The sequence below is a fragment of the Synchiropus splendidus genome, chromosome 9, assembly GCF_027744825.2.
Source record: "Synchiropus splendidus isolate RoL2022-P1 chromosome 9, RoL_Sspl_1.0, whole genome shotgun sequence".
NCBI lineage: Eukaryota > Metazoa > Chordata > Actinopteri > Syngnathiformes > Callionymidae > Synchiropus > Synchiropus splendidus.
In genome coordinates this window covers 16223837-16245036 of record NC_071342.1, presented here as the reverse complement: position 1 = coordinate 16245036, position 21200 = coordinate 16223837, and the positions used below count along the sequence as shown (strand labels likewise).

The 21200-nt window shown below is 43.5% G+C and overlaps 3 protein-coding genes across 12 annotated transcripts; 2 read left to right on the top strand and 1 right to left on the bottom strand.

The window, feature by feature from the left end:
- The first annotated feature begins 983 nt into the window (after positions 1–983).
- slc29a3 (solute carrier family 29 member 3) lies at positions 984–7356 on the top strand. Of its 2 annotated transcripts, XM_053875472.1 has the most exons (7): positions 984–1124; positions 2648–2743; positions 2819–3241; positions 4687–4769; positions 4838–5064; positions 5223–5385; positions 6544–7356. In XM_053875472.1, exons 3-7 carry the CDS (start codon positions 2927–2929, stop codon positions 7157–7159), a joined length of 1404 nt encoding a protein of 467 aa, XP_053731447.1. In that variant the 5' UTR covers positions 984–1124; positions 2648–2743; positions 2819–2926; the 3' UTR covers positions 7160–7356. The 2 variants fall into 2 exon arrangements, with proteins under 2 accessions (XP_053731447.1, XP_053731448.1); XM_053875473.1 differs by lacking the exon at positions 2648–2743 and having other exon boundaries at positions 1003–1124.
- Positions 7357–8781: 1425 nt separating this feature from the next.
- Positions 8782–16403, top strand: sfxn3 (sideroflexin 3). 3 transcript variants are annotated; one of them, XM_053875474.1, is made up of 11 exons: positions 8782–8917; positions 10285–10458; positions 10729–10899; positions 12128–12226; positions 12542–12617; positions 13222–13307; positions 13366–13493; positions 13676–13725; positions 13872–13921; positions 14553–14600; positions 14675–16403. In XM_053875474.1, exons 2-11 carry the CDS (start codon positions 10295–10297, stop codon positions 14769–14771), a joined length of 969 nt encoding a protein of 322 aa, XP_053731449.1. In that variant the 5' UTR covers positions 8782–8917; positions 10285–10294; the 3' UTR covers positions 14772–16403. The 3 variants fall into 3 exon arrangements, with proteins under 3 accessions (XP_053731449.1, XP_053731451.1, XP_053731450.1); XM_053875475.1 differs by lacking the exon at positions 8782–8917 and adding an exon at positions 9356–9527; XM_053875476.1 differs by lacking the exon at positions 13366–13493.
- A 657-nt stretch (positions 16404–17060) lies between these two features.
- Positions 17061–21047, bottom strand: LOC128764784 (peroxiredoxin-like 2A). 7 transcript variants are annotated; one of them, XM_053874917.1, is made up of 7 exons: positions 20947–21006; positions 19298–19479; positions 18449–18622; positions 18174–18265; positions 17962–18102; positions 17727–17891; positions 17061–17659 (listed from the first exon to the last, which is right to left on the bottom strand). In XM_053874917.1, exons 2-7 carry the CDS (start codon positions 19434–19436, stop codon positions 17564–17566), a joined length of 807 nt encoding a protein of 268 aa, XP_053730892.1. In that variant the 5' UTR covers positions 19437–19479; positions 20947–21006; the 3' UTR covers positions 17061–17563. The 7 variants fall into 7 exon arrangements, with proteins under 7 accessions (XP_053730892.1, XP_053730894.1, XP_053730893.1 ...); XM_053874919.1 differs by having other exon boundaries at positions 18174–18262; XM_053874918.1 differs by lacking the exon at positions 20947–21006 and adding an exon at positions 19733–19859.
- Positions 21048–21200: the final 153 nt, after the last annotated feature.

The window sequence follows — 21200 nt, the reverse complement described above, 5'->3', positions numbered from 1 at the left end:
TTAAACCTAGTTATAAAGATCCAGCTATTTTGACGTTTTCACCCTGAAAACACTGTGTGGACCGCCCAAAATGTCATCTCCTAAGGCAAAACATCCTCAGTGTCTCGTCAAAGATTGGTCCACACAAGAATATTAATACATACTTAGTAAATATAAATTAATGTCAGCGTGTCATCACGGAGCAAGCGATCCACTTAGTTTATTGCAGACGCTGTTTTATAGCGACATCTGCTGTCTGACACTCCAACCTGCACCCTTCGATGAAAACCATTTATATGTGATATTGACATTGCGATGTATTATGAATCTGTAACACGCTTTATTGACGTGGTTTATGCGCGATCATCTCTCGACTAGTTGAAAGGTCAACGCTGTCTGACATGGTTGAAGCGAAAACTGCTTCGTGGACAAACCTTTCAAGCAGCATCATTGTAGGGAAGTGAAACGTCCATACAAACTTCAGTCTCCAAGAAGGTCAACCTCTCTGAGTGAAACAAACGTGGGTTTGGTTTTATATTGGGAAATAACTCCTGATATCAGTCAGCCAAGAACAATAGAGCAATGTAGGATTTTTTTTTTTATTTTTTTATGGAGACAATAAATGCATTCGGTTTTTGTAGTATCTTAAATGTTCATAATCTTGTGCTTGACAGCTTTTCAGCCTTCAGATAATTTTGTTTGACTTAGTATCGCAACTAAAACATTGATTTTCCAGACAGTATTTTTGCGACAGGTCGTATATTTGATAGCAGCAACGGAAATATGCTTCTTGAGGCAAGAATTGCTGTTACCAAAATAAAAGCAGTATTGTTTAAAAATATCTATTGATAGTTTTATCCTGCCCATTTATTAACATGTATCTACTAATTATTTCTATTATACTGATTCCAGAATTATACATGCCAAAATTTTGCGTTTTAAATGTGAAACTTATGCGATTGAAAGAGTGAAGGCTTTTATTTCGACAAGCTCTACGAGGGATGTGGAGTTGTTGTGAGGTGGGTGTTCGGCAGTGTTGCGTGTTGATCAGCTGACCAGGCAGCGCTGGTGCGGTGTGGAATGGAACTGTTTGTCTGTGGAAGACAGAGTTCCGAGTCTCTAGTGACGGCGACCCTCTCACGGAGGTGAGTATCGAGACCAGACACGCGCTCTGTATGTGTTAGCTTAGCTGCGTTCGGTGGACTGTGCGTCAAGTTCACGTACAGCGAGAAGAGAACAGGTTGCGGTCGTCAGATAACAGTGGGGCATAGTGTAAACACGCTGCTGACATGGAGGAAACGTCCAGACCCAAGTCCTACATCTGCATTCTGTTGTTCCCCCTGGCTCAGCATTATGCGGTTCCTCATCAGAAACACACATGCGAGGTTGGTGTTCCACTCACTGGTGCGTTCAGTGTGAGCGGGACGGAACTGCTGCACCGCGGTGTGTGATTTGTCGTGTGTGATTTCTCATGAGGCGACGTGTGTAAAGGGTTTACATAGCCGTGTCAATGAAAGCATGTGTTCCATTTATGCGCTCCTGAGACTCGTTGGATTTAAAAAGAGAATGAACGAAACAAAAAAGTTTTTGTTTGTTTATTTTGTCTTCCTCTAATATTTAAATGTATTTACACATATTTAAATATATATATATTATATGTTTATATTTAATAATACATATATATTAAGGTACAAATCTGCATTTCCAACTGTTGAGCTCTAGTTCTACATGATATGAGCAGTTGTTGTGTTTCCGTTTTCCTGTTTTTACGCAAGTATTTCTTATCTTGTGAACAGACGGAAACTAGATCTTCATGAAACTTTAAGAAGATCTGGTCAATTTCTGACATCGCAACCTCAGTGACAAGAAGCACCGTGAATGTATCGACTGGAAACTTGTTCTTCTCGCAGATGCAACCAGTAATTCATAAAATATTTGGATCACGTCACCATCCTCAGAGAGCTCTGATCATGCTGCGCATTTGCGGTCTCCTGAAATCCTGTTCGTCATGTGATGTTCTCCGAATCATATGGGCCATGATTCAAGTCTTCATTGACACAGTGCTCAACACGTCGCTGGGGTTTTAACCGTAGAATCGCTAAATGTAGGGTAGCAAACTAAGAGGTCAGCTGGCTGCTCAGGGGTCACTCACAAATTGTTCTGCATTTACTAGAGAACCTCCATGACCTCCATTTTATTTTAACCCAAGAAACACTCATTAGGTTTTAAGTATAGCACTACGTCCTGCTTTTTTATGTCTTAATTTTGTTATTTTATGTCTTCATTACATCTGTTCGTGTTAGTGAAGAGTTATTTTGGAATCTGTGAAGGTTCATGATAAGTTAAGTGACTTGTAAACAATGTAGCACACATGCCAGGCCAATAGGTGGTGGTGTTTTAGCGACAAAATAGGAAAACTGCATTGTTATGGCTCATGCATGTGGCATAAAAAAGGCTTGAGCGCCGTCCTACATTACCCCGAACTCCGATTCTGAAGGCAAACACAGTAGTGTTGATGCTGAAAACAAGAGGAGAAACCCATCTATTTTTCTATACATTTCAGCGGACTAGTTAAGAGCTAAATAAATTCATATTAATAAACTTTCAAAACTGAGGGTTGGGTTAAAGTTCCAGTATGTATTAGACCAGAATGGTCTCTGTTTTTCAGCCGGTGCTGACACATGTTCGGACCACCTCAGTGAACTCCTCAGACCCCCCTGCTATGGCTGCCCGTGTCCTCCTTCCTGCACACAGCGCATTTCAAGTTAGTTCCATCCAAATCACTGTGTCAGAGGCTTCAATGGATTTTCTCAACACGCATTCTTCTTCTCTTTCACAGCTCTCATTGTAACACTTCCTGCCTCTACTTCTCACTCCTTCCCTCCTGGCCTTCCTCTTTTGTCATCGCTCCGTTTCTGGCTGACCGTCCCGTCGTCTCTCTGCAAAGATGGACGAGCCGATCGTGCCCAGTCTTAACTCCGCTTACATCCCAGCTGCGCTCGCTAACCATGCCGTGTCCGACGAAGAGGAGAGCGACGACCAAACTCCCTCTGCCAACCTCCTTCCCAAACATTCCTCGGTGCCGCTGGCCGTGCGCTACAGCCCGACGGATTCCTACTGCCTGGTCTACATCATCTTCTTCCTGATGGGCATCGGGTCGCTGCTGCCATGGAACTTCTTCATCACAGCCAAACACTACTGGATGTACAAGCTCAGCAACCACTCAGAAGGAGGCGCTGAAGAGCAACGATCTGAGCTCAGCGTGAGTACAATGTGAACAACGAGGCGACTTATATTTTTATGTGGTAATTGATTTAGGCAACAAAAGTAATGACGTAATATATTCTACTGTAACTATTCACTATCAGATCATGTTAAGTTTAAGGCAAAGATCATAGAAAAACGTATCATTTAACCCATGGTATCAGTCAAGAAATGACTGTTTGCAACCTTCAACAGTCATTTCAACATGATTTAAGTGTGTATTCCACCTCTTGCACCAGGTAGGTACTTAAGTAGAAAAGGTTCTGCTTGATATCTGGAAGTCATGAAAGCAATACTGTGTCAAAACATTCAAGAACAAAGTTCTGATCTGGTCAACGTTTTGACTGTGTTCGGCATCAAAATATTTTAGAATAAGAGTGGGAGGAAACCAGAGAAATTAGACGGCTAAAATAAACTGTTCAGTCGCCACCTTATAAAGTTCTCAACCAAGCACGGCTTGTATAGTAGCTTATATGTTTTTACAGCTTCAAATCGAAAACATTTCTTCTGCTCAAGTCTTCTTGTTATTCCTCTGGTTTGTTGCCAGGCAGCTCATGCTGTCTTTGTTTCATGCCCACACCCACTGAGCAGAACTTGCTTTTGTAATCACTTGGCTAACCTGTCTCAGTAAAGGAGGGAACATATTTAGACATGTTTCGCTAGTTTTGTGAGGGCCTCTCATTGCCATAATGCTTTGCCCAGCCTCTCACCCTTAACTTGTTCTCGTCTGAACCAGGACTCTGAACCAAATTGAAACACAGTTATTATCATCTTGTTATTTTGAAGTCTTCACTCTCAAATTGAGGTTTGGACCTATGGGGACCAGCAAGAGGTCCCCACGGAGACATAAGGTCTGCACGAGGATAGTGTTTTGTCAAGAATTGGTCCTCACAAGGCGGTATAAGCAAGCCCACACACACGCACACTTGTCTTCCGATCTTAGTGAGGACTGTTATCGACATACATCCTCAGCCTCTCCCTCTAAACCTAACCCTCAAAATCAGGCTTGACAAAGTGAGGACCAGCCAAAAGGTCCTCGCTCTGTTGATTAAAAACTCATACAGGTTCTCACAAAGACAGAAGTACAAGAACACACACACACACACACACACACACACTGGTCGTGTACGACACGGTGTCCCCGCCTCACCAGGTTAAACCATTAGACGCACCACATGACAGTTCACAGCGAGGCTCTAAGTGCAGACAGATGTTCTCAACACCATCTGAGTGAGCTCTCTGTGCGACTTCACAGTGGACATTAAAGAGGCCACTACGCCTTAAAGACACTTTTGGTTTGACTAGCCTAATTCAATTTGTCAAGGAAACCGCAGCGGTCAGGAGAGTTTCTGTCAGAAGAAACCTTCCTTGCGAGTTTCGCTTCCCCTTTCATGCAGACTGGATTTTTTGGTGGTCATTGTTTGTATATGTGGCTTGTCACAGGATTACTTTGAAAGTTATTTGGTCATCGCCTCCACGATCCCCTCCGTGCTGTCCCTGGTCCTCAACTATCTCCTGGTGAACAGGTACACACACGAGCGTCGTCCAGATGTCGCCACAAAGTGCTGGACTGTCGTCGCTCAAATGTCTGCAGATTGTCCTCAAACGTTCGGATCCTGTCCACCCTGGTGCTGATCCTGCTGGTGTTCGTGGTGACCACCGTCCTGGTGAAGGTGGACATGTCCAGCTGCAGGGTAGAGTTCTTCGCCTGCACGCTGGTCAGCGTGGCAGTGGTCAGTGGCGCCTCCAACGTCTTCTGTGGCAGCGTTTTTGGCATCAGCGGGCATTTCCCCATGAGGATCTCTCAAGCTCTAATATCAGGTGCTGGAACACTGAACTTGAGTCTTTCTTTGGCCAGCTGGTGGCGCTGTCTGTGTATTATTCACTCAATCCAAAATAGATGTTACTGGGGTCAACATGTTGGGGTTTTCCCTTGGCTGACTTGATCTCACAGCTCATGAGCGATGTGCTCCTCTCAGGTCAGGCCATGGGAGGCACGCTGACCGCTGTGGCGTCCATCATTGACCTGGCTGCAGCAGAGGACGTGACGGACAGCGCCCTGGCCTACTTCCTGACAGCTGACGTGCTGATCCTGCTCTGCATCATTGCTTACATGCTGCTGCCCAAACTGGCTTATTCACGGTCAGTCGTCTGGTGGAAATGTGTCATGCATACCATCACATTTTAGATAGGAATGGAAGACTTGGGGCCGAAAACAACATGGCGGAGGAGAGAACTGATCTCCACTTTAATGGTCAAGTGTTATAGGAGTCTGCGGAATGTCTCCCTCTGGTGGTCATTGAAGGAACCTGCGTTCTGATTTTTTTTCTCAGGATGAATACAAGTATTTTTTTAGGTTTTTAAGTTGTGATGCCTAGATTTCCATTTCAATCCATCCATCTATCCTCATCCGCTTATCTGTTGCCGGGCCATGGGGGCAGCAGCTTCAGAAGGTCGCACCAAACGGCCTTCTCCCAGGAAACATCCACCAACTCCGACTGGGTGAAAGGATATAATCCCTAAACCTGGTCCTGGGCCGACCCCTCGATCTCGTCCCATCTGACCGTGATGGAAACGCCTCCACAGGGAGGTGTCCAGGTTGCATCCTGATGAGATGCCTGAATCACCTCAACTAACTCCTCACAACGTGGAGAAGCAGCAGCTCTACTCCGTGTCTTTCCCGAGCGGCAGAACTTCTCGCTCTATCTCTAAAGGAGACGCCCACCACCCGTCGGAGAACACTCAGTCGCTTGTATCCCGGATCTTGTTCTTTCACCCGTGACCACCTGCCGTAGGTGAGGGTCGGGATTAAGACTCATCGGCTTTGCATTTTGGCTCAGCTCTCTTTTACACACAACACAACGGTTCAGTGACCGCAATACCACCCCTGCTGCGCTGATTCGCCGACCAATCTCCAACTCCCTTATCCCCCCCCCACTCGAGAACAAGACCCCAAAATAGTTAAACATCTCCACTTGTGACAGTAACTCACTCCTCACCAGCAGAGAGAAATTCATCCTTTTCTAGTTAAGAACCATGGCCTTGGACTTAGAGGTGCTGATCCTCATCCCAGCCACTTCACACTCTGTGCAAACCGATCCAGCGAGAGTTGAAGGTCGCACCATGATGAAGCCATGACGACCAAATCATCTGCTCATAGCAGTGACTGGATCCTTGGGTCACCAAAGCGCAAACCCTTCCCACCAGACCTGCCATTTATGCTTGGATGTTTTCTCTGCTGTTTGTTTTATGCCTATGTCTGTGATATTCAGAGATCCTGTGCTCTTCTTCTCCTTGCAGACACTACATGATGGCTGCCTCATCCTCCAGTGCTGCACGAATGAGTGACCAAGGGTCAGCCGTGCGCTCCATACCACCTCTGAAGCCCATCCTGAGGAAGACGTGGGTCCTGGGTTTGAGCGTCTTCTACGTCTTCTGCATCTCCATCACGGTTTTCCCCGCCGTGTCCTCCGGGATCCAGTCGGTGCACAAGGACAGCGGCAGCCTGCTCACCAGCACCTACTTTGTTCCGCTGACCAGCTTCCTGGTGTACAACTTTGCCGACTTCTGCGGTCGACAGGCCACTGCCTGGCTGCAGGTCCCTGGACCCACCAGCAGGGTCCTTCCTGCGCTGGTGCTCTGTCGGACAATTCTCGTCCCGCTGATCATGTTCTGCAACTTCCAGCCTCGGGACCACCTCCACACCGTCTTTTTCCGCCATGACGCCTTCCCAGTGGTCTTTAACTGCCTCCTGGGCCTCACCAACGGCTACCTCGGTACCCTACCCATGATCTACGGGCCCAAAGTGGTCCCGCGAGAGCTGGCCGAGGCCACCGGAGTAGTCATGTCCTTCTTTCTGACTTTGGGACTCGCGGTCGGATCCGCCCTCTCGGTTCTCATCGTCCACTGTATCTGACTGGTTACCAAGCACTAACCAAGTCGGCAGTGGAACTCTCTCAACCAGTCGGATCTGTTGGTGTCATGAGGGAAGTTCGTTTGAACCTAAATGTTCATACCTCAAACTGATGTGTTACGTTAACACTGATGTTTTCATTAATCTTTTACATGTTTTTGATACTAAATAAACGTTTGTAATCGATTCGACAGCTTCAATTTGGCAATGGTTCTTCAGTTGCCACTGGGTGGCAGTCGTGAGCAACAATTCTGAAGGCAGAATTCAATTTTAGTCTGGCTGAATCACACATTAATGCTTACAATGTTGAGGTTTTAGCACGTTTTTTAACATTTTCAGTGCCTCTCAGGTTATTCTGAAAAGTGTTCTTGGCAGCATCTGTTATGTTGGGTTATTGTAGCAAACAAGTGATTCTATGAGGAAAGCATTATTGACCACTCTGGTGTACAGAATGGCTTCCTTTAACTTACATTTACAACAGATACAAAATGGCCCGAGTCAAGGAGCTTCTTTTTTGCTGTGAGTAAACTAATATTTTCTCTGGAATGTACACAATCATGTGTGTTCTGAGTGTGCACTTTGAATTTTTTTTAAATGTCTTGTATGAACACATTTATTGGAAACAGGAAACTGTAAGTTTCTGAGACCAAATCATTGAGATGTTTGAGCTTGAGGATTTCAAATCATATAAACTTAAGCCACTCATCAAAACATCAATATTTTTATTTACTTATCTTTTTCCCCCTTTAGATTTTTATTTACTTTAAAAAAGTGTATTTCTATTGGTTTATTCTTCAAAAATGTATTATTGGTATTATTTATTTTTCAAATATTGAAAAAGTTCATGTCAATATTGACACAACACAAGAAATATGTGACTGTTTCAACAACCAAACAAACTGATTTGAAATCACATGATCGCACATTTATACAACAGCCTCACTTCAATATTTGAAATATATATAATATATTGTCAATTTTCAGCAACAAATTGCGAACATCATATCAACTTGTTGTAACGTTATTTATAGAAATAGTTTTAAAAAATGATGGTCAAATAACCTATAAGCATGTCACATCAACTAACAAACACTCGCTCATAAAACAACATCACCAAACAATACACAAAATCGAAAAACAAAACATACAATCATGAAGCAAAATACACAAAACAAACAATCACAGAGCAAAACAAGCGATGGCTGGAACGATATAAACAGGCTCCACTGTGGCAGTGGTTTGTCCATGGAACGTGTACTGAAAAATAAAACAAAAATTAAATGTGGCTATTTTAATATTAAGTCACGTGTCAAAATGACCTGCTGAACCACAGAGGACGCATCGCTAACGATCGTCACATTTGAGTTGAAATATCCATTGAGTTTTATTCCTTCACATGAAAACATGGAACCCACCAATCACTGTCCGTCATTCCTCCCACGTGGCTACCATCCGCCGACAACACCCACTACACTCCATCTATGCGCCACCTACTGTGGTGCGTTCAATGACCTCGTGATAAAGCGTTACTTCGGTTTGTTCTCATATTATACGATGTTTAGTATTTGTGATAGTTTTTCCCCTCATGCAAATTAAATACTACATAAATCAAGAATATTCCTTTAAGTGTAGGTTAGAAAAGTGTGATGAACCAAACACAGTGTGACTCAATTTTTCCATTCAGTCCCTGAAGGCAGCAGGAGTCCACCCGGCGGCGCTGTAGAGGTCACTTCTTATCAAAACTCCAAGGATACGCATCTGGTGAGGACTCGCCGCTCGCGCTTTGTTGCATGCTATATTTTTAGACACATTTTAATCTGAATTTCATTTCGCCGAGCTCCGTGTCAAGACGCTTTTGGCGCTAGCCTGTTAGCTTGACTGCTAGCTTCCAGACCGGTTGGCTTGGTGACGAGCTGAACAGCGAAATGTTTGGATGATTTCACGCTCTTTCACCCGTGAAATGTTGCGGTGCTTTATTAAAACACATCATTCGGATATGTTTTCATTAGCATGGTCGTTTAGTGCTCGCAGGGTGTCGTGACTTTCTAGTCCCGGTGCCGTTGCACGCAATTTCCACGATGAAACCCTCGCTGGCAACATGCGATCATGACTCATTCGCTGGCACTTTCAACCTCATTGTCTGTGAATTTAGGAATTTTTTTTGCCATCAAAATACACTGAACTGAACATCTCGTTACGGAATGAGATAGTGTTGAATTGAGACAGGCGAATATATACTGTAACTGAGTCTTGTTTTTTTTTTGTTTTTTTACCGTGAAAAACCCACTGGTAACAATAGCCAAACATCGATTGAAGTCGTCGATACTCGCCTCGAACAGAACGAACGTAGATGAAAACAACCGAAACTCGAGTAAGTAATGAGTAATTATTACTTACGCGAGTTTCTTACGACTAAGTAATTACTCTAAAGCATTGCATCAGCCAAAACATTGGGTATGTAGGCGTCCTAATGTGAGTGAAGTGATGCTTCAGTGGTATTTTTAGTTTGGCTCGTGTGGTGTGTTTCCCAACCAGGGTCTGAACATCAACATATTGTTGGAACTCAGACATGCATTTTCATTGAAACAAACCTTTGTGAAGTTTCATTCCATTTTCTTTCATCCTCAACAAAGGAGAAAAAAAGGAGTAATGACCAGGAGTTTAAGTTCACTCTCATCATCTCTGAATATTTATGGGGTGATACCGTGTTCTCTGATAAATCTTTATTGGACCAGCCAAGTTTCGGAATAAGAGCGCTTGTTGCTGGTTGCTACAGAATCAGAATTAGAATCAGAATCAGAATTTATTGCCATGGTCAGTGGGGAGCCCACTAACTAGGAAAGTGTTTTTGAATAACATGCAGTCAAAAAGTAAATAAATAATAAAATAAATAAATAAATAAAATAACAACAAGGCTGTTCACGAATTCAACAGTCTGACGGCCGAGGGGAAGAAGCTGTTCCTGTGACGGAGACCACTCGCTTATCTAACTTGTCTGAATGCTGTCAAAGCTGCTCGACTCTATCATCCATCATCGGATGTTTTTGATGTATTAAAAAGAACCACACCATTTAAAAAGAATCTTGTTTCTAAAGGTGTCAATAAATATGTTAAATGTTGTCTTTAAGGAAAGTCACCATGTCTGAAGAGCTTTCCCTCAACATCAACATCAAGGAGCCACGATGGGATCAGGGCACGTTCATGGGCCGCGCCAAGCACTTCTTCAAGGTCACAGACCCTCGAACAGTCCTGTTGTCTTCTCAGGCGCTGGATGAGGCCAGAGTGATCGTGGAGGACTACAGGTAAGGAGGTCTCCTGACATACGTGTGAGAGTTTATCAGTAAATCTGAAGCAGAAACATCCTTTAAGTCCATGTAATTCCTGTATTATGTTGATATTTACAGGAAGTATTAACCTTCCAGTCACTCGTAACACATATAGGTTTTGTAAATAGATACTGTATATAGAATGAGCATGACGTGATGGAGTTTAAATATTTTGCACACATGCATCAGTGGTCTTGTAAATGATGTGCAAAATGTCAAAACACGACTCCTTTTTTTCCCCCCCAGAGCCGGTATTGTGAAGCCAGGCCTGACGGAGGACGAGCTCTGGAGGGCCAAGTACATCTATGACTCTGCCTTCCACCCCGACACGGGGGAGAAGATGTTTGTCATTGGCCGGATGTCGGCTCAGGTGCCAATGAACATGTCCATCACAGGCTGCATGCTCACCTTCTACAGGTACTTTGGATTTTAATGGTGTGTTTTTTTTTGTGTCGTCACGCTGAATGATTATCTGAGCCACTGCAAGTTCATCCTCACCAGAGCAGATTATTATCTCCATGAATAGAAAGAGTGAAAATCCTCTTAAAGTGCAGAAATTTCATACAGAATTGAATTCATATATATACATCCGATGCAGAACCACCAGATTCAGGAACAGTTTTGTTCCTGGTGCTGTCAGGTTGCTGAACATTGGACAATAGCTGCAATACTGTTTATTTGTTCAATTGTACATCCTCTGGACTGGCACTTATCTGTTATTATTTTATTATTATTTATGTATCTATTTATTTTTGGACATTTCGTTTTGTTTTTGGAAACTGGAGGCCTCGGACCGAAATTTCGTTGCCATCATATAGTAATATGTTTTGTGCAATGACAATAAAGAAAGTCTAAGTCTAAGTCTATATATATATATATATATATATATATATATATATATATATATATATATATATATATATATATATATATATATATATATATATATATATATATATATATATATATATATATATATATATACGTACTGTAGACTTCTAACCTTCTATTGACACAGTCTTCAAATAAAAAAGTTCTTAGAAAGTACAAAGGCAAACATTGATTTTCCACCATTGTCCAAATATGTATGTTTAACAGCTGAATACGTGTGAGCACAGGCATTTTGTTGTGCTGCTGTTTGGACAGGCAGGTTTGTCGGCTGAAGAAAACATGACAAAACTCTGTAAAAGCATTCAGATATGTCAGCAAATTTATGAAATCAGAAGTATTGGGGATGGATTACGTTTGAGGTAGCCATCAGCGACTGTAATCCAATAAATATGAGGAAAATTAAAACAAAACTGATACACAGTGAATGTGGGTGGAAGTCAGTAGCATCTGGTAAAAATGTATCTCGTATAAAGAGCAGGTTTTTAATTGAACCCAGTGAGAAAAAAATGTTATTTTTAACAATGACGATATTTTTTTTTTATGTCTTATTAATAAAAAAAAAGCTTACATCACGAGTTAAATGACTACTGAATTAAAATAAAGTAAATGTAATCCACATTCCAAACGATTACTCGGACTCAAGTTTAATTTTTGTATCCTGCATCCTGTCAAAAACAAAATATTGTGTGTTGACACTACAGCTTTAATGTGTAGCATAACTTCATGTGTTTTGGGCGTTTGCTTATGTCCCCAGGACGACCCCCGCTGTGGTGTTCTGGCAGTGGGTGAACCAGTCCTTCAATGCTGTGGTCAACTACACCAATCGGAGTGGCGACGCCCCCATCACAGTAAAGTAAGGTCACTGTTGCCAAACGTTATAGCCACACTGACATCTCCTTTTACGGTTGTTTAATGTGGCACCAATGTTTGTGTGTGTGGTGTCACAATGCGCTCAGTCGTCGCTTCCACAGTAATTTACCATGTCAGGTGTGAACAGCTGATTTCCATCTGTGTTTCACATGATCTAAAGGGTCAAACAGCCTGTTCATCATCAGTGGTCCTTCTAGACTAGCTGCTTAAAACGCCTAGGTCAATAGCGTGTTGAATTCAGCGTGTGCTGGTGTGTGTTATGTATGTGAGCGATTAACATGTGGCGTCTTGTCTCCAGTCAGCTGGGTGCGGCGTACGTCAGTGCCACCACTGGAGCTGTGGTCACGGCCCTCGGACTCAAGTCTCTGGCTTCGGTAATGTCTGAGATCAGCTCTACAAATGTGTTGTCAGACTCTCTCATGCCTCCTTTATGTCAGGCAGGAAAATGTCTTTTTTTTTCCGGAGAACATTCTACCACAATTATTGACAATTGGAACTGAGACACCTCTGGTTGAAAGCATGTTGAAATTCAAGCAAATTGGAACATCACGTCCTTCTCCTGTTGGTCTGGGAATGGTGGTCCAAGTGACCTTTGGTTCGCCTTGATTCACCTTAGCCAGCTGTAATGCCAACAATGAGTCTACCAATTTGGCAATGCAATTTTAAGTAAATCTCCAACTGACCAACTCTTTTGATCCGCCCCCTGTCTGTCCTTCAATGTGCAGAGGCTGGGAGGAAATCAGTGCAAGCACTGCTTCCTGTCAGCAAGGGTTCGAATCCAGTTCTGGACCTTCCTGGGTGGAGTTTGCATGTTTTCCCCGTGAACATGCAAACTCCACGTTGAATTTTCAAGTGTGCGATCGTCTTTGTCTTATCAGCACCAGCTGAGTTTGTGATCACTAGAGGCTCTTAAAACCCAGTGTGAGTCGGGTGGATCCGTTTGAGTTACTGACATAGGGTGTTTCCCCATCTCTGCAGCGTCTTCCTCCAATCGTCAGCCGGTTCGTTCCCTTCGCTGCTGTTGCTGCTGCCAACTGTATCAACATCCCCTTCATGAGACAGAGGTGAGTCTTGGGAATCCCTCCGTTTCAGACGTTTCACCAACATCGGCTCTGCTGACAGGGAGCTGAAGTACGGCATCCCTGTGACAGACGAGAACGGCAACCGACTCGGAGAGTCGGCCAGCGCTGCTAAGCAAGCCATCGTACAAGTGGTGGTGTCCAGGATCGGCATGGCGGTGCCAGCCATGGGTAAGAACTGTGTGCAGTCAGTCTTTCACGCCGAGTGGGAAAATCCAGGTTATGTCAATTCAGTGACGTCCCTTATAGTATAGCAGGTGTGGACGTTTCACCGGCCCCAAAATAAAACTGAAACGGTTGTTGACTAGCTTAACTTTTGCATATGTTCTTCATGTTTTCCTGCTCTTTCTCAGCGATTCCTCCCGTAATAATGGATGCCCTGGAGAAGCGAGCCTTCATGAAGGTGAGCTGCCTGCACATTCCACACCTTGCTTGAACTTTTGCACATATTCTCTGGTCTATTTGTTGAGGGGACCAAATATGTGCCGGGTCTGTTCAGTCAAAGTTCACGTTTCCTGTTTAACGGCTTCTGTGTTTGTCCTCTTGCAGCGGTTCCCAATCCTCAACGCTCCAGTCCAGGTGGGACTGGTGGGCCTGTGGTAAGTGCATCAGTTGTTACTCATCGTAACGTGATCCCTAGCTGTGATGAATGGTGAGGCGACGGATTTCAGTCACTTTGAATGTTATATTCGTGTTTTATAGAGAGGAAATAAGTACAAAAACTAATCCTTTCTTCCCACCATTTATTTAGATTAATTGTTCTGTGAAATTAAATAAGAAAAATGAAATCAATAAAAGGGACAAAATAATAACTAGATTTAATAATAATAATCCAGTGTATTTGTTTTCTAACTAAAAAATGTTCATACACATTATTACTTCCATTTTAATATTGTTATATACTAAGAAATTATTTGTATTGTTTATTGTTATAGGCTCAATTTCTCTTTATTTCAACAGGATTTAGAGCAGAGGTGAATATTGAGTTCTCAGATTTAAATATTCCATTCAAGTACTATATACATACTATATGTGCTTCTATAAAATTAGTCATTGGTGTTGTATTCAAGAGAAAAAAAGAGAATTTTAAAGATGGTGTTTGATGTCAAGAGTGACGTCGAAGGTATTTGCTGTTGTTGTCACAAAGTTCTGCACTAGGCGGCAGCAAAGCTCTGTTCTCGAAGCTGTGTTAAATTCAGTTGGATTGAATGGATTCAATCGTTCTTCCAGCCTGGTGTTCGCGACCCCTCTCTGCTGCGCTCTCTTTCCGCAAAAAAGGTAAGACCTCCGAGCACAACATCCTCTCATCACACCGGGAATAAGCCAAGTGACGAACCAACCTCTGGTTTTAGCTCCATGAAGGTGAGCAGCCTGGAGGCCGACCTGCAGGAGAGGATACGAGAGAAGAACCCCGATATCACCACCGTCTACTTCAATAAAGGCCTGTAGGACCAGCACACACACACACACTCAAACACTCACGACAGGTCGACTCTCACTTGTACACACACACACACACACACACACGCCTGAAGCTGACGTGGGCACAAATGTATCATGTTGAATGAAGATTGTGGAGTCTTGTAGCACAACTGACCACTTAAGTGTGTCAGTTGTGAACACAATCACCTGATTGTCCTTGAAAAAAAATGTCCTAAATAAGTTTTTAAGATCATGAAGATGCTAAGGTTTTAGTGTGCGACAAGTGCAGCTCGCGCTTTCTACGTTTCAATGTCCTTTCTGTCTCTCCACTTGTCTGCACCTCTTTGTTTTAGCTAGCGCTTTTAGCTGTCCGGGAAATATTGTTTGTGAAGGACATGTATCTTTAATGTATTGAAACACAGCCGTGTTGTTGTTGTCATCCCAGACTCCTCAAGTGTACTTATACCCCTGCCCTGGCAGAGCAGGTACTGAGGTGAAGTACAGAGAACATACAAAACACAATCAATATTAAGTGATGACTGATATTATCGTGTGGTGGTAGAGTGAGTTTTTAACCGGTGACCCACGTGCTTCTTACCAAACCGGCGTCTGACACAATGTTGAATGTTCCATCTGCTCTTCGTGTGGTGGTAAAGTAGCCATGGATGGAGCAGCCCAGCACACTCTCACACAGGGTTCCTGTATGCAAGCGTTTGTTTGTCGTTTGGCTGTTGGAATAGTTGTAGTGCCACATGAAAGTCGATGTCGTGTTTAAGTCAGTAGTGATGGATGGTGGCGTTCGAGGCAAAAGTGGGTGTCATGCTGTAAAGAGCTATTATTTTCTTGAAGATATTTAAACAAATATTGTGTGCAATGTTCAACACTCCTATGCATGTGGGCGAGTTCATCTGAGACTCGCTGCATTGTTTGGCTGGTTAACAATGCGGATCGTAATCCGCACATGGTCCTGAAAGGAAGTCAAGAATTCATCTTCCAAATTGTTAAAAAATAAGCACATGCGCAAATCCAGAGCATTTTAGCTACTAAGATTTTACCAAACCAAATGATGGTTATGATTTAAAAATGTTTGTGTCAGGGGTGAAATTGCACTATTTAACCGTTGCCGTGCTGCTATCTGGGCTTTGGTGTTTATGTAGCTTTGTATTGCAAAGATTGTAACGTACATTTTGCTTCTGCTGCTCGTAGTTTCCTTGTTTTCGTGCTGTTATGGTTTTTTTTTTTTTCATTTTTGCAATGTAGATTGAAGGTAGAGTGGAGAACAAAGTTGAAGGTTTCGATCAGCATTTTAACTGAATGTGTGGCAGAGCTTTATTTACTTTGATATATTTTAATCTTGGAGGCTGGATCATAAGTCTATAGCACAAAACACAGTATTTCATGTGATCTTGGGAAAATGTGTTAGCTACTCTCAGTACAGGTTTGAGATGCCGGTTACAAGTTTATTTACAAACCACAGAACTGGACCTTTTCATTTTCTCAAGTGTCCCCGGTTATGATTTCTCCTTTGTCATGTCAGTCCACACACATTTTGTTTGTCATTATTGGTGCACAGTGTACGTTGTTTTGTAACGTATTTACATATTACTTTGATGTGAAATGTATTTTACTCAGAGCAATAGAATAAAAGATGCAACTGTATTGACTAAAATTGTGTTTTAGTTTTGTGAATGTTAACTGTATTTTATGGTATTTCTAAGTCATTTCATTTTTTATACAAAAAAAAAAAAATGAAATGACCCAAACATACATGAGTACTTTGTTCCCTCGAATTACAGTACTAATGCGTGGGCAGGTTTCACTTATTTTGTGGCCACATTTTTTTTTTTTTTGCCATGTCAGGTCTTTAGCTTCAATGTCCATAGTTTTATTATGATTTCTCTTAATTTAAGATACACGTGAAATGTTTTCTTTTGTAGGTTTCATGCCGTATTTACACTTCTCAATGTCCTTGCATCCATGTGGGATGGTTCATTTCGCCTTGTTACGATGTTTTTCCATCACGTTTCATAGTCATCGTCGTCTTTCTTTTGGCATGATGGCCCCTCACAACAGTCACAGTTTCTAACGTGGCCCTTTAGGAAACTGAACGGCTCACCTCTGCTGTACATCTTTCACGGTCCAGTTTAACGGTCTACCTCAGTGAGGGAGCGCTGTCTTTGCGACTCACTCTTCACTACATGTTGACAGAAACAAATATGGGTTTTTGGCGCCCACTAGTGTTTAGGTCTTTTGTAAATACAACGCGGCCTGGATAGAAATTCTGATGAAACAAACACAAAGACGACAAAGCCACAATTGTGGTCAAGATTTTACTCACTGAGACTTAAATATACAGTTGTACAACATCAGCTGCCTCAGTCCGCGCGCATGCACTAACACCGTGACAACAGCGCGACATGTTTGTGTGTTGGAGCATCAAACCTGCTCCTCTCAGGCCAGAGTTTAGAGTCAAGTTGTCATTATCGCACGCACACACTCATGTCACACTTGTTTCCACCATGTTGCATGTGCAGCAGGACGAGGCACAAATTTCACGGTCAAGGACGTGTCGAAACATGACTCAGCATATCTGTTTTTTGAGTGACTAAATAATTCACCACCTGAATGTTCCGAGGTAAAGAGAGAGACACCAGTCCTGTTGGTCGTGTTCATGGCTTATTTCACAGGTGTGACCGCAGGACGGAGGTATTCAGGGATGTTCGGGGAAGGGTGTGCAGTGCTGTGCCCAGTCAACAACTAGGTTCTTGCTCCAAAGTGCTGCTTTCTAATGCCCCAGTAACTCCCCTCACAAAACGGAGCTATTTCTGAGGCACTATTTTCTTGGCTGCCTCCAGAACGGCCGACTTCTCAACTTTGTTGCCGAACTCTTTCTCCCGGTGTTCAAGTAGAATTCCCTAAAAGCGAAACACACCTTGTTCACGTTGAACTTCTCCTCATAAGATTGTATTCCGGGATTCCAACCTGATCTCCAGCGCCGATGACAAACACCCCTCCCAGGATGAAGCCCTCTCCGTTCATGTTGCCCTGGTAGCCGGACCTCCAGGCCCGAATGAAGTTCTGCCACACCCCCAGGCGGATGAAGCCCAAGCCGCCCATCTTCCTCTCCAGAGGCCCATAGAAGTGTTTCTACAGAGACACAAACACGACCATCACTTATGAAACCAACCACTCTTCTCCCTTCAAGTTTGAATCTGACCTTTTCATCTACATAAATGTCTCCAGCGAAGTGCGGTCTGAAGTCCTGGATCTCTGTGCCGATGTTCTCTTTGACCACAGCGAGCAGAGGGACCCCGAGCTCTTCCAGCTGGGGCTTCAGAGAGGACAGCTCAGCGGCTTCCTGGCGACGGAAGCCAGAGAAAATGAGTGCCGAGGCTCTTGCCGCCTTCTCCCTTCCATCAGGTGAGTCACCTCTCTGCACAGAAATCATCCAGGCCGCCGCACCGCCATGACCACGGCGCCGCTCTTCTCCCAGAGAGTCTTGGCTTTGATGACCTCACCTGCTTCAGACAGAACAGCACAACATCTCTGACATCCTGACTCACGGTAAACAAAAACACATTTAAAACTCGGCCAAACAGTCATCTGTTTTCTAAGCTCAAGCAAAAACATTTTATAAAAAAAAATATATTTACAGCCATAGACTCAAAGATTGAAAAAAACTCATAGCGGCAACACAAACTTACCGTCCACAATGGGGCGCAGGTCGGCATCTTCCAGATATTCCAGCGGCGCAGTGGCCACTTTAGGGAGACACAGATCCGTGTTGGCCAATAAGATCCCAGCTATGGCGGCTCCCACTGCGCCCAGACCCAACGACCACATGCCCATTCCGACCAGCTCCCCCTGCAGGCTGGACACTGCACAGACCAGACAAATTCAATTCATTCTCATGCAGGTTCTCCAGGAAAACAATGCGAGTCCGTTGACAAAGAAGTGAGTTGTGGGATGGTGGCCATCCACGTCATGTCATTTGAAATATATCTTGTTCGCAGAAACCACATTCTTGTCTCACTCTTATCATCCTTAAAAAATAAGGAGATAAAGGGGCTCCGTCGGTTTAGACAAGTCATTTGGGTTTTCCAGCAGGGAGGCCAGGAAACGCTGATAAGGCCAAACAACTACACAATATAACTCTAGCATGACAGCCTCATGCTAACACACCGACAAGCACATGCTACGTTCTACAGACCAAACAATGGTCATTTGCAATTCTCTTAGTTTGTGCATTTAGAGCCTGAGGTATAAAGACTTTAAAGACAAGAACTTTTGAGGTTTCATTCTCTTCAGAAAGCAAAACACTCCCACAACCAGTCACCAACTTTTCCAATTGTTTTTCATCATCAACAAAAAAAACTCTTTTTATTGGGTAATGTGTATTGTCTCACTTTTTTTGTTTTTAATCCCAAATATATTCTATCATGGGCCCTATATCTGAGCCGACCGTTTCAAGACACGATCAAGCGAACACAGACGGCATGTTTGGGTGGAGGCAGCAGGCAGGCAGCTAAGATGGCGGGCGAAAGTGTCCTTGCCTGGATCAGGAGGGAGAGAGTCAGGCCTGGCTTTGGCTTTAGTTTGGTGAAAGTGAGCAGCCGCTGCAGGAGAAAGGGGGAAACAACGGAGAGAGCGACTCCACCGCAAAGCTCTCGGCACAGCTAGCATGGGCAGCATGGAACAAGTCGCCACTACACACACACTGCTACTGAAGACGGCACTGGAAGACAGAAGAGTCGACAACCTGAGCTCTGAAGTCTCGGCGACGACAAACACCAAACTTTTTTTTTTTAATTATTATTATTACTAAGGAGACGGGTGGACCATTTTTAAACTTCCATGAGTAAAGCAACACAAAATGCGTAAGATAAAAAGAATCATAAAGACAAGTGCCATGTGGTTGCGTTGACGCAGGAAAGCAGCTGACAACAAACAAAAGAAATGAATCAAAAATGAAAAAAAAATGTACTAACTTGTCTCCAAAGATTATCCCCTTCAATTCAGGCCAACTTAACTGAAGTTTCAAACACTACGTGTCTGAGGACAGAGGCGGCGACAGAGCTACAAAAAACACTTGATATCAGCAGCACCAAGAGGAGGAGTGACGGCCGTGACAAGGACAGCTTACGTTTCACGCTCAGGGTGGTGCGACTGGTGAAACACTCCACTTTCAAAGTGGCATTACAGGTATATTCACTCCATGTTGGCTCTCCAAGCGGTGGTCATGAGTTCATCGTGACTCGTACAGTCACTCAATATTGATATTTTAACATCTAAACAAGTGATAAAAGCACGTATATTCAAGAGATCGGTGACAACCGAAGCACACCTCAGATTAAAGTCAGTGAAACATCTACAAAACGAAACTGTCGCCAGCTATGATGACACATAAAGGAGGGTCATCGTGACAAGTTAGCGACATAACAAGAGAGGCAGGGCTGAGTTAGAGTGGGCGGGTCAGCGTGACAGCACATCTCTTTCATTTGAGTTGAGTTGTTTCATGACAAGATAAAGTCATTTTTGTCTTCGTGTTCCGGCCAATGCTTTTCTTAGGGCTGCTTGTTTTCATTACGGTAGACAACTGGACGTTTTGTATGTTTTGAATGGTGGTTTAGGTGACGGTTATTGTCCGACCTACTAACTGACCTCTCGCCCTCTTGGAGGCGCCTCAGTCCCACTGACCTGCAGTTTCTCCACCAGGACAGCAAACAGTCACGCACTGACCCACAGAACACGATTTACTGTGCTCCTTTCACAGTATTTTTAATCGTGAGAAAACAATATAATAACACAATTCTCAGCCCTTCTACTTCTGTTTTCCTCTTTCTTACTCGTTACAGTTGTAAAACGTCAAACGAAAGTAACAAACTCACTGACGTAAGAACAGAAACCATTGTTCACCTGTCAGTCAATGACCTGATGTACAACACAGTTCAACGCGCTTCTCCTCGTACTTCGCATTTTAACAGCGGAGCAACAAACTAGTTTGGCGATTCGATGTCATACTTTGCTGTTGAACGTTTCACCGGTCTTCACCGCCAATGACACGACGTCTTCAACCGAGCGGTTAGCAGCTAAGCAGGCTAACACAAACGTCCGTCTGATGTCTGCATCAAACCACCACTTCTTCGATGAAGTAACCGTTAAACTGATCAATGAACCCACGGAATAATATCGACGTACTCACCAGGATCAACGAGGACGCGCGCACAGCCGGTTACTTAACCAGCGGATTGTACATACTGCACCGCGCATGCGTACAAAGACGATGGGACCGTAGCTCCCTACAGTAGCATGTTAGCATATGCTTTGAGTAGAGATTAAAGGCGATAAAATCTGGTTAACCTTTACGTGTACTTAACGTGTACTTTTGGGAACATTTATGTTTCTTATAATTCCTCCGACAGCTGACACATCAGGTTTTTGTCCTTTAAAAAAAAA

Excerpts from the sequence above, each read along its gene's own strand:
- sfxn3 (XM_053875474.1), top strand. The coding sequence starts at position 10,295 with ATGTCTGAAGAGCTTTCCCTCAACATCAACATCAAGGAGCCACGATGG. Across the intron at positions 13,922-14,552 it reads GTGGGACTGGTGGGCCTGTG|CCTGGTGTTCGCGACCCCTC; the intron begins GTAAGTGCATCA and ends TCGTTCTTCCAG. Across the intron at positions 14,601-14,674 it reads GCTCTCTTTCCGCAAAAAAG|CTCCATGAAGGTGAGCAGCC; the intron begins GTAAGACCTCCG and ends CTCTGGTTTTAG.
- slc29a3 (XM_053875472.1), top strand. The coding sequence starts at position 2,927 with ATGGACGAGCCGATCGTGCCCAGTCTTAACTCCGCTTACATCCCAGCT. Across the intron at positions 3,242-4,686 it reads AGCAACGATCTGAGCTCAGC|GATTACTTTGAAAGTTATTT; the intron begins GTGAGTACAATG and ends GGCTTGTCACAG. Across the intron at positions 5,065-5,222 it reads CTCTCAAGCTCTAATATCAG|GTCAGGCCATGGGAGGCACG; the intron begins GTGCTGGAACAC and ends TGCTCCTCTCAG.